Source organism: Diabrotica virgifera, chromosome 6 (genome assembly GCF_917563875.1).
Source record: "Diabrotica virgifera virgifera chromosome 6, PGI_DIABVI_V3a".
Lineage (NCBI taxonomy): Eukaryota > Metazoa > Arthropoda > Insecta > Coleoptera > Chrysomelidae > Diabrotica > Diabrotica virgifera.
Genome location: NC_065448.1, coordinates 99580722 through 99593439, shown reverse-complemented (window position 1 = coordinate 99593439; position 12718 = coordinate 99580722). Strand labels below are relative to the sequence as shown.

Below are 12718 nucleotides of genomic sequence, written 5' to 3'. Positions count from 1 at the left end.
GATTTTTGTGCGATTTCTGAGTGAAAACTAGCAATTTTTTTAACTCTTTATAGTGGTGATGTGTTCGGCTTACGGTTGTAAAAGCGACAGCAGAAGGAAAGAAGTGGGAGTTACATTTCACAGGTAAATAAATATTTCTGTTATGTGTGCGTAAATGAAAATTCAATAAATACTCCTATATTCTTAGATATTGCCTCTTAAACGGTTAATAGTTTGAAAATTAACACTTCAATGTACCTTATTACATAATTAAAATTACATGATTAAGTTATAAAATGAGAAAAATTTACATGTAAAATTAATAGTAACATAAACAATCTCCATTTTACCAGTGGTGTAGGTACGAAACGGTACGAAATAAATGAAATTATAAAATATATTGTGGCAACTTCGAAAATGGAATTAATAGCGTATATTTTATTGACTTTTTTGTTAAACATTTTATTGCTTGATTTTATTTTGTTTATATGTAAAAAATTTATTTAAGAGCACAGGCGCAAATATTTTACAGCTATCTACTTTTTCTTTTTTTACACGGCAAATTATATGTATAGTATTTTTACTACAAAAGCGATATTACGTAGGTCAAAATATTTGACGTAAGAGAACTGTCAAAACATTAGAATGTGACTTTTCGTTATTGCCATGTCTGTTATAAACATGGCAATAATGAAAAGTCACATTCTAATATTTTGACAGTTCTCTTACGTCAAAAATTTTGACCTACGTAATATCGCTTTTGTAGTAAAAATACTATAGTAAAGTTTTCACTGGTATGGATACGTATGTACATAAACATTACTAAGTGACAATAACATTGTCACCATTAACTTAGAGGTGACTTTTGAATGTTCTTGGATAACTGTTACCAAACTAGTTTATCCTGATATAAAGACGCACACTTCAAGCCAAACTAGTTTATCCTGATATAATAAAGATTCACACTTCAGGATAAACTAGTACGGCCTTCTTCTTCTTCTTCTTCTTCTTGTAGTGCCTATCCGTTTCGGATGTTGGCGACCATCATGGCAATCTCTATTTTTCACACTGCTGCTCTGAAAAGACTTGTAGTGGTTGTGTTGAACCACGTACGTAGATTTTTCTAGGTCTTTTTTAGATGCGTCTGTAAATACGATATGATGATTTTTCAAATAATTTTCTATGTCTGAATTAAACATCATATTTCTCGCGCGCATTAAGTGTGCACAACGCCCGCAAAAAGCGCGCATAGAGTACGCAAAACACGCACATAACGCGGGCAAAACACTCGCAAAAGGCGCGCCTAAAACGCGCCTTGTGCGAGCATTACGCGCGCGCTTATGCAAGTGTTTTGCGCACCCTAGACGCACGTTTAGCGCGCTTTTCGCGTGCTTATGCAAGTGTTATGCGCGCGTTTTGCGTCTTATGCGCGCGTTTTGCGTCTTATGCGCACCTTATGCGCACTATATGCACACCGTATGCGCGCCTTAGACGCGCGTTTCCCGCGCTTATGCAAGTGTTATGCGCGCATCTTGCGCACCTTATGCGCGCGTTTTGCGCTTCTTATACGCGTCTTGCGCGCGAGATATATGATGTTTAATTCAGACAGAAAATTATTTTAAAAATCATCATATTTACAGACGCATCTAAAAAAGACCTAGCAAAAATCTACGTACGTGGTTCAACACAACCACTAAAAGTCTTTTCAGAGCAGCAGTGTGAAAAGTAGAGATTGCCATGATGGTCGCCAACCTCCGAAACGGATAGGCACTATAAGAAGAAGAAGACCGTACTAGTTTATCCTATTTATTATATCAGGATAAACTAGTATGGCCTGAAGTGTGCGTCTTTATATCATGATAAACTAGTTTGGCCTAGGCCAAACTAGTTTGGCCTGAAGTGTTTATTTGTATCAGGATAAACTAGTTTGGCCTAGGATAAACTAGTTTGACCTACGCGTGATAGGATAAACTAGTATGGCCTAGGCCAAACTAGTTTATCCTAAGGCGGTTAGGACAAACTAGTTTGGCCTAGGCCAAACTAGTTTGTCCTGAAATCGGGTTTGTCCGGTAACAGATACATCCCTACATAGTACATTGAGAAGAATATCAATTTTGTATGTCTGTGGGTCTGTGGCTGCCAATCAGTGAAACTGATCTGTATGCGTTTCAGACCGGCCGTTTTAAACGGTCAAAATAGTTTCATCATGTGTGATCTCTCATACGCATCTATGGCAGAAACTCAAACGTAACTGAGGGTTGCAGTTTCGTTACTTTTGCGTTTCACCGTATGTGCTGGCCGTAAATCTTTCTATGTAAGCCATGCATAATATTATGTAATTAATAAAGATAGAAAATTGAACTAAACCTACGAGCAATATTATTTAATTATGTAGTTTTATATAGTTCCTTCTGGCCTACGCGATACTCCACTGACACTCGTGTTTGGTTCTCACTTGGTTTTTGCTTCAGTTTTATTACCGTTGCGGTATCTCCTGAGAGAGAAAAAATTTTCCATCCTCATACCAACTCTGACAACGCTGTCTCAGCGTTGTGATTAACGTCAAACTGTTAGAATGCCCTATGATAAAAAAATAATAAATTTATATAATGAATGTACCAAGTAATTTTATTTTTTGGGTGTAAAATTTTTATTGAAAAACATATAATTTGGAATGAGATGGAAGTAAAACAAGAATTTAGTGACGACACCTGCAAAATCGAAATATATTGTAATAAGGTAGATGATGCTCTTTTAGATGGCTTGAAAAGTGAAATTAAAGAGAATCCTAGTGGAGAAACTACTCATAATCCATGTAATTATGTAGATTTACAGGAATTCTCCTTAAAAACTTCCATAGAAGATGAAAATCAACTGATGTTATTGGAAGAAAAACAATCAAATATAGGTAGGTAAATATTTACACTCAACCAAACTTATATGGAATCATCTGATATTTTTTATTATTTTAAGCGAATTAAAGCTAAATTTAATTTTCTTTCATTGAGCCTCTTCAGAGCCTAACTACAGATCCCAGCACCAAATCAACATACCTGCGAGCTATTAAAGTTGGTTGGATGAAAGTATTTTGAAAGATGATTTTTTGTACTGATCTAAATTCCTTCCCAGAACATGACCCTTCCTCTTTTTGTGAAAAAACCTGGCAGTTTCCGTTCTTGCTTGTTTTCCTCGCCTTCTAAGTAGGTACATGAATTCGTTGATCATATAATTTTACATAATATCCTACTTTCGTTTGAAAATAGCACATTTTTCCAATTTCCAATGTTCCAGTCTTAGTGTTGAAAGTTGAAGACACCAATTTATGTGATCAATCTTGTGCTGCCTGGTTAAATCATAATCCTATAACTTTAGTCCTTGCGCAAAGGAACTCTTCTTATCAGTTTAATTAAAATTGTTACACCTATAGTTTCCAAAAGCTGCAGATTTCAAATACATAGTGATTCCATATAAGTTTTTCTGAGAGTATATTATAGATTCATGTAGGAACATATAGTCCGTCCGCTATAACTTTTCCCATGCAGTATGATTCATTTTCAATTAAATTAAGTCAAAACAGAAAGTGAAACCTACGCCGATGTGTGTAGTATAATAGTATACAGTATACAAAATGTATATACACATCGACGTTCGTTTCAATTTATGTTTTGACTTAATTTGATTGAAAATGAATTGCACCGCATGGGAAAAGTTATAGCGGACGGACTATACCTACAATAGTTAAGTAGACCTACCTTTAATCATCTTTGCAATTTATATAAACATACCATTTTTCCTTTCTAATTTAATCTGTCAACATATCGCACCCTCAGTGCAAGATATGCTGTCAGATTTGTAAGGACGTTTTAACATTGAGTCTTATGGGATTATTTTGTTAAACTTGAATATTTTATTTTGTAGTGATAATAACCGAATACAATTGTTATAATTCATTAGTTATTAATTTATACTGTAATTTATAGTGCAACAAAATATTTTCTTTTTCGTTAATAAATATTTATTGACATAAACTGCGATAGTGAGGTTATGCATACAAAATCAAACTGATAATCAATATTGGAAAGTGAAGAATTTATAGTGCGTTTTTATTTTCTGTTTATATTAATACATAATATCACTAGCGTGACACGACATTTTTTTAAATGTCTCATTTAAACATACACAAAGCGTCCTTATAAAATTTCAAAAAACCGACACCATGAGCAGGTCGGTCGATTTTGCTTTGACACTTTGTTAACGCTCGGAGCGAATAGCCTCCAAACCACGTATCCTATTATGTTTACAAACAATTCGTAAAATTGATCGTCTGGGTGACGTCACGATGACAATATTTCATTTGTCAATGTCAAAGTTACCATACAACCTATGGTATAGGGACCTTGGACGTAGCGGAATTTTTGCGCATGAGTAGAAAGAGTAAACAATGACTTAATTCTAATTCAACAACATAGCCTATAAATTATACGAACAGTAAACAAACTTTGTGTTTATTTATTTATACTTATACTATTATTTATTATAATATTTATCTGTTTTGTGTGTTACATGGATTAGGAAATAAACGAAAGTATGCTCTTTGGTGCCGCATGCCATGGGATTTCCAACTATTTTGTTCCATTTCCTGGTCTTTAAATGTTTATTGGATTTACCTATCGTATAATATGTGTGGATAACCACGAATTAGGCTAATAACAACTCATATTTATCTGAAATATTGAAATGACTCTATGATATATTTTTATTAAATTAATAACTTAACATCCATTGTATTACAAATAATTAACAAAATTCGAATATGTTGACAATCAACTTTTTACACAACACAAGGAATGAGAGGGCGGGGCGGGTCCACTTTGAGTGACAGAACAAAATTCTGCCTTATGATTGGCCAGACGGAAGAAACGCACTGTAAAAGATGAAAGTTGGTCATCTCTTATGTTACGTTACGTTTCTCTTACGCTCCGTCAGGCGCTTGCGTTCATCTATAAACACGAGTACACAAAATTCGGTGTTGATCTTTTCCAGTGCGTCTCCGTTGCGTCTACGTCTACGCTACGTCAAACTATAAATCCAACTTTAGTGTCACCGTTGCATGTGGTTGTATTTTTAAAGACAGATCACATGTTATGATTTTTTGTGACGGATATTCTTGAGTTGGGGTTGATTTCATGTAATCGAATGAACTATATTTTAGTAAAGTCCGTCCCAGGAACGCAACTCATAAATATTGGCGATATCATTTTAAAGTCTTCTACTTTAAAATGTATAATATATGTCTGAATTGCCGATATAAAGCAGAATAAAGATATAAGTCAGATTAAATAAATTATTAGAAGAATTTTTTACTAAGCAATAACATTTTTGTTTAATTCATTAATATTTTTTATATTTTGACAACGGCATCCGATTTGGACGTCGAAACGTTAATAAAATAATTTTTTTAGTAAAATTGTGGCTTTCTTTCCATCAAAACTAGTTAATTAAGTTTATATAGGCACGGATGTTTTCCACTTCTTGCACTAATTTTATATTAAACCTCTTCCGCCGATTTCTAGAAACTAGTCCCCAAGCGAACTGGACTGGTTTCTTTTTAGTAGCTGTGTGTGCGGATGGCCTTATTAATTACCTCCCAGCGGTGACATAAACGTCACAGTCTTGAAATGGCCTATAATTTATACCTTAGAGCATGGAAAATTTTTTTACTCTCTCTGGAGATCTAACAGGATATCTATTTTTCGAACGAAAGTGAAGCCTTATTTTAATACGGTTGGTTCTCATTGAGATTTGACACCACTTGTTTTATTAGTGATTTTTGTGCGATTTCTGAGTGAAAACTAGCAATTTTTTTAACTCTTTATAGTGGTGATGTGTTCGGCTTACGGTTGTAAAAGCGACAGCAGAAGGAAAGAAGTGGGAGTTACATTTCACAGGTAAATAAATATTTCTGTTATGTGTGCGTAAATGAAAATTCAATAAATACTCCTATATTCTTAGATATTGCCTCTTAAACGGTTAATAGTTTGAAAATTAACACTTCAATGTACCTTATTACATAATTAAAATTACATGATTAAGTTATAAAATGAGAAAAATTTACATGTAAAATTAATAGTAACATAAACAATCTCCATTTTACCAGTGGTGTAGGTACGAAACGGTACGAAATAAATGAAATTATAAAATATATTGTGGCAACTTCGAAAATGGAATTAATAGCGTATATTTTATTGACTTTTTTGTTAAACATTTTATTGCTTGATTTTATTTTGTTTATATGTAAAAAATTTATTTAAGAGCACAGGCGCAAATATTTTACAGCTATCTACTTTTTCTTTTTTTACACGGCAAATTATATGTATAGTATTTTTACTACAAAAGCGATATTACGTAGGTCAAAATATTTGACGTAAGAGAACTGTCAAAACATTAGAATGTGACTTTTCGTTATTGCCATGTCTGTTATAAACATGGCAATAATGAAAAGTCACATTCTAATATTTTGACAGTTCTCTTACGTCAAAAATTTTGACCTACGTAATATCGCTTTTGTAGTAAAAATACTATAGTAAAGTTTTCACTGGTATGGATACGTATGTACATAAACATTACTAAGTGACAATAACATTGTCACCATTAACTTAGAGGTGACTTTTGAATGTTCTTGGATAACTGTTACCAAACTAGTTTATCCTGATATAAAGACGCACACTTCAAGCCAAACTAGTTTATCCTGATATAATAAAGATTCACACTTCAGGATAAACTAGTACGGCCTTCTTCTTCTTCTTCTTCTTCTTGTAGTGCCTATCCGTTTCGGATGTTGGCGACCATCATGGCAATCTCTACTTTTCACACTGCTGCTCTGAAAAGACTTGTAGTGGTTGTGTTGAACCACGTACGTAGATTTTTCTAGGTCTTTTTTAGATGCGTCTGTAAATACGATATGATGATTTTTCAAATAATTTTCTATGTCTGAATTAAACATCATATTTCTCGCGCGCATTAAGTGTGCACAACGCCCGCAAAAAGCGCGCATAGAGTACGCAAAACACGCACATAACGCGGGCAAAACACTCGCAAAAGGCGCGCCTAAAACGCGCCTTGTGCGAGCATTACGCGCGCGCTTATGCAAGTGTTTTGCGCGCCCTAGACGCACGTTTAGCGCGCGTTTCGCGTGCTTATGCAAGTGTTATGCGCGCGTTTTGCGTCTTATGCGCGCGTTTTGCGTCTTATGCGCACCTTATGCGCGCGCTTTGCGCACCTTATGCGCACTATATGCACACCGTATGCGCGCCTTAGACGCGCGTTTCCCGCGCTTATGCAAGTGTTATGCGCGCATCTTGCGCACCTTATGCGCGCGTTTTGCGCTTCTTATACGCGTCTTGCGCGCGAGATATATGATGTTTAATTCAGACAGAAAATTATTTTAAAAATCATCATATTTACAGACGCATCTAAAAAAGACCTAGCAAAAATCTACGTACGTGGTTCAACACAACCACTAAAAGTCTTTTCAGAGCAGCAGTGTGAAAAGTAGAGATTGCCATGATGGTCGCCAACCTCCGAAACGGATAGGCACTATAAGAAGAAGAAGACCGTACTAGTTTATCCTATTTATTATATCAGGATAAACTAGTATGGCCTGAAGTGTGCGTCTTTATATCATGATAAACTAGTTTGGCCTAGGCCAAACTAGTTTGGCCTGAAGTGTTTATTTGTATCAGGATAAACTAGTTTGGCCTAGGATAAACTAGTTTGACCTACGCGTGATAGGATAAACTAGTATGGCCTAGGCCAAACTAGTTTATCCTAAGGCGGTTAGGACAAACTAGTTTGGCCTAGGCCAAACTAGTTTGTCCTGAAATCGGGTTTGTCCGGTAACAGATACATCCCTACATAGTACATTGAGAAGAATATCAATTTTGTATGTCTGTGGGTCTGTGGCTGCCAATCAGTGAAACTGATCTGTATGCGTTTCAGACCGGCCGTTTTAAACGGTCAAAATAGTTTCATCATGTGTGATCTCTCATACGCATCTATGGCAGAAACTCAAACGTAACTGAGGGTTGCAGTTTCGTTACTTTTGCGTTTCACCGTATGTGCTGGCCGTAAATCTTTCTGTGTAAGCCATGCATAATATTATGTAATTAATAAAGATAGAAAATTGAACTAAACCTACGAGCAATATTATTTAATTATGTAGTTTTATATAGTTCCTTCTGGCCTACGCGATACTCCACTGACACTCGTGTTTGGTTCTCACTTGGTTTTTGCTTCAGTTTTATTACCGTTGCGGTATCTCCTGAGAGAGAAAAAATTTTCCATCCTCATACCAACTCTGACAACGCTGTCTCAGCGTTGTGATTAACGTCAAACTGTTAGAATGCCCTATGATAAAAAAATAATAAATTTATATAATGAATGTACCAAGTAATTTTATTTTTTGGGTGTAAAATTTTTATTGAAAAACATATAATTTGGAATGAGATGGAAGTAAAACAAGAATTTAGTGACGACACCTGCAAAATCGAAATATATTGTAATAAGGTAGATGATGCTCTTTTAGATGGCTTGAAAAGTGAAATTAAAGAGAATCCTAGTGGAGAAACTACTCATAATCCATGTAATTATGTAGATTTACAGGAATTCTCCTTAAAAACTTCCATAGAAGATGAAAATCAACTGATGTTATTGGAAGAAAAACAATCAAATATAGGTAGGTAAATATTTACACTCAACCAAACTTATATGGAATCATCTGATATTTTTTATTATTTTAAGCGAATTAAAGCTAAATTTAATTTTCTTTCATTGAGCCTCTTCAGAGCCTAACTACAGATCCCAGCACCAAATCAACATACCTGCGAGCTATTAAAGTTGGTTGGATGAAAGTATTTTGAAAGATGATTTTTTGTACTGATCTAAATTCCTTCCCAGAACATGACCCTTCCTCTTTTTGTGAAAAAAACCTGGCAGTTTCCGTTCTTGCTTGTTTTCCTCGCCTTCTAAGTAGGTACATGAATTCGTTGATCATATAATTTTACATAATATCCTACTTTCGTTTGAAAATAGCACATTTTTCCAATTTCCAATGTTCCAGTCTTAGTGTTGAAAGTTGAAGACACCAATTTATGTGATCAATCTTGTGCTGCCTGGTTAAATCATAATCCTATAACTTTAGTCCTTGCGCAAAGGAACTCTTCTTATCAGTTTAATTAAAATTGTTACACCTATAGTTTCCAAAAGCTGCAGATTTCAAATACATAGTGATTCCATATAAGTTTTTCTGAGAGTATATTATAGATTCATGTAGGAACATATAGTCCGTCCGCTATAACTTTTCCCATGCAGTATGATTCATTTTCAATTAAATTAAGTCAAAACAGAAAGTGAAACCTACGCCGATGTGTGTAGTATAATAGTATACAGTATACAAAATGTATATACACATCGACGTTCGTTTCAATTTATGTTTTGACTTAATTTGATTGAAAATGAATTGCACCACATGGGAAAAGTTATAGCGGACGGACTATACCTACAATAGTTAAGTAGACCTACCTTTAATCATCTTTGCAATTTATATAAACATACCATTTTTCCTTTCTAATTTAATCTGTCAACATATCGCACCCTCAGTGCAAGACTGCAGTAACTCAAAATTTTATGAAAATTAAGTAATCATGGAATTCGATTGTAAACATGCATATCTATCCCCTGTAAAACTTTAGTAACTTTCAAATGCTTAATGGGCTAAATATTACAACAACAACAGTTTAACTATCTTGCGTTTTTGAACATAAGTTCCGTGCAAAACTGTTGTAATTCTAATGTAACAGAGTTACAACAGTTTTGCACGGAACATTGCATCGGATTCGATAACAAGCAATAACAAGCAATGAAAAAAAGTAAGATATTTGTTATTTTAATATCTATATCTGTGGTGTTTAATTTTAATATACAGCATTTAATTTTATTAATATATATTATGTCTACGTAATCCATTAACGGCTGAGACATTATATTTATTATTATATTTATTTTCCATAAGATGTGTGCGATGTCGTTTGACCATTTATTTGTTAGATTGTATTAAAACCACATAAATTAAGACTAATTTTTTACGATCAAAAAGTATTTTTTCTCATGAAAGGAAAAACAGTTATCTTAAAACTTGTGTATTGACAATACTGAGAGGTCAAAAATATCTATTCTCAGAAAACTTGCCAAAGAACAGCCAAAAATTCAAATGGCCAAAAAGAAAGATTTGGTATACTTATGCCATTCGGGTATGATACCAGAAGCCCACCATAGTTTTTATAAAAATATTTTGGCACAAGATGATGTACGAGAAGAGGACAACAACTATGGTAAAACCTGTCAGCAACGGCCACTAAAAATGAAAGAACTATTGGATGATATAGAAAGGTGGCCGGTATTGCCAGTTTTTGTAGTCTAGATATACATAATTGGTTTGGGGAATTTTTTAACTGGCCGTTAGTACAGGTGGCCGATGTTGGCAGGTGGCCGGTAACACAGGTTTTACTGTAAAAGTAAATGTGTCTACTTTTTACAATTTTCTCCGTGCAAAACTGTTGTAACTTTGAAATTCTAATACTAAATGTGTAGTGATTAACAATTTTTTCCGTGCAAAAGTGTTGTAACTTTGAAATTCCTAATTTTTTTTGCATTATTATTATTTTATTTAAATTTCTATATTTGGTTAATGTAATATAGGCTGAAAAGCATGCAAAATCATAATTAAATATTAATTTTTCTTAAAACTTGTGTCTTATTTCAACGATATTAGCAAGAAAATAAACAAAATCGTCTTTATCTCGAAACTTACTTATTTTGACTTAGTGCAGTCTTGCACTGAGGGTGCGATATTTACAATAATTTAATAAATGAGAAACTGTTAAAAGTTACAGTGTATATTCGTTGGTTGTGTTATAGTTTTTTGATAAGAAGGAACTCTTCTTATCGGTTCAATTAAAATTGTTACACCTATAGTTTCCAAAAGCTGCAGATTTCAAATACATAGTGATTCCATATAAGATACATATTATAGATTCATGTAGGAACATATCTAAAATAGTTAAGTAGACCTACCTTTAATCATCTTTGCAATTTATATAAACGTACCATTTTTCCCTTCTAATTTTACAACAATTTAATAAATGAGAACATCACAGCTCATGTAAGAGTAAAGTTAAAAGTTACTGTTAGAGGTTACAGTCTTTATTCGTTGGTTGTATTATAGTTTATATTTTCTAATATTGTTCTGAAGCTATCTCTTTGTGGCATCTTATGCAATTTACTATTTTAGTTGTAGGGGAGTAAATGTAGATTGAAAATTTGCATTGTTTGAAAAAATCAAACAAACTTGTATTTTTTTAAATCCTTTTTTGGTGGTTTATAAAAATATGATAGGGTAAAAAGTTTCCAATAGGTTCTAAGTTATGCACACATACTGTATAAGAGCTCAAAAAAAATTTAAATATTTATTATTTTTTAAGCTTGTTATTTTAAATATATTTTAGATAAGTTGAACAGAACAAAGTTTTGATGACTTTGTATAAACATTTTTTTAGTGATATTTTTCGGTTTTTGTGTTAATTTTTTTATCTTTCCTAATTTTTTCAAAAATAAGTTGTTTATTTCATTTTTAAAGTAAAATAATTTATTTATTTATTAACCTTTTCACTGCGGCTAGTTATAAAAGTAGTATGGTCTCTGGCACGGCTGTTTCATGCCTGTGCTGATCAACCCGGTTGTGACTGTTAATTTGTTGGTGTAATAATACTTTATTTGAAATAGGATAACCTAATATAAACATGGTGTTAGATTCATGAAATGTATGAATTTTTAAATGTATTTCAAATTTTGATATACCATGCCTAACTCTCTTCTATGGGCAACATACAATACGCAAACAATATCTGATACACACGGTTGCCGCAGGGAATGCTGAAAAAGGCTACTCATATTTAGCTGGTTCCCGTTGTATGGGCCCAAAATTATTTTACGTATATGTCCGGTTCCTGCAGTGAAAAGGTTAACAGCATCCATTTACAGTTTTAACAAAATTTTACCAAAGCTACAACTTAACAATAAATGTTTAAAAATCAAACAACTCAGAGTAATAAACTATAACAAATTTTAATACAGCTACCAAGGATAGACCAGGGTGGACATGTAAAAGAGATCACTTATTATAAGATACATTTTAATGGTTTTCAAATGGCACTGAAAAAAATTCTGACTATCACTTGCTTCTACAAGAAACTTTAAGATTAATAAGGGATAACAATTGAGGACAATCTACAATACTGCCGTGCTAAGCCCAAAGGCGGTAACTGATTTTTTATCGAAAATGACATTTTTGTATTTCTAGGTAGGTTTCATTATATTATAATGCTTCTACAACTCCAAAGACTTTGTAAATATATTCTAGATACCCATTATAATAGTTATACAACTCTAAGGACTTGGTAAAAATATTCTAAATACCTATAATCTACGTAGAAATACAACAATCTCATTTTCGATAAAAAATCAGTTACCGCTGTTGGGCTTAGCACGGCAGAATAGCATTAACGACTTTGTGTAGGAAACATAAATCTAACAATGTTCTCCTTGACTCAAGTGTTGGTAAATTAAGAGTATCTCTTACCCACTGATAGTCATATTCCTTTCTCTGGTATCCACTCTTATAAGC

General features: G+C 33.5%; 1 protein-coding gene across 2 annotated transcripts in view; it reads left to right on the top strand.

The window, feature by feature from the left end:
- Nucleotides 1-2522: 2522 nt before the first annotated feature.
- LOC126886652 (zinc finger protein 226-like) overlaps nt 2523-12718 on the top strand; it is a 46957-nt gene continuing 36761 nt past the window's right edge. The window contains exon 1 of one of the 2 annotated variants that reach the window (XM_050653648.1): nt 2523-2887. In XM_050653648.1, the coding sequence (XP_050509605.1) occupies nt 2593-2887 (295 nt within the window). In that variant the 5' untranslated portion in view covers nt 2523-2592. Of the gene's footprint in view, nt 2888-8349; nt 8714-12718 lie in introns of those variants that run through there. The other variant, XM_050653647.1, reaches the window with a different exon arrangement.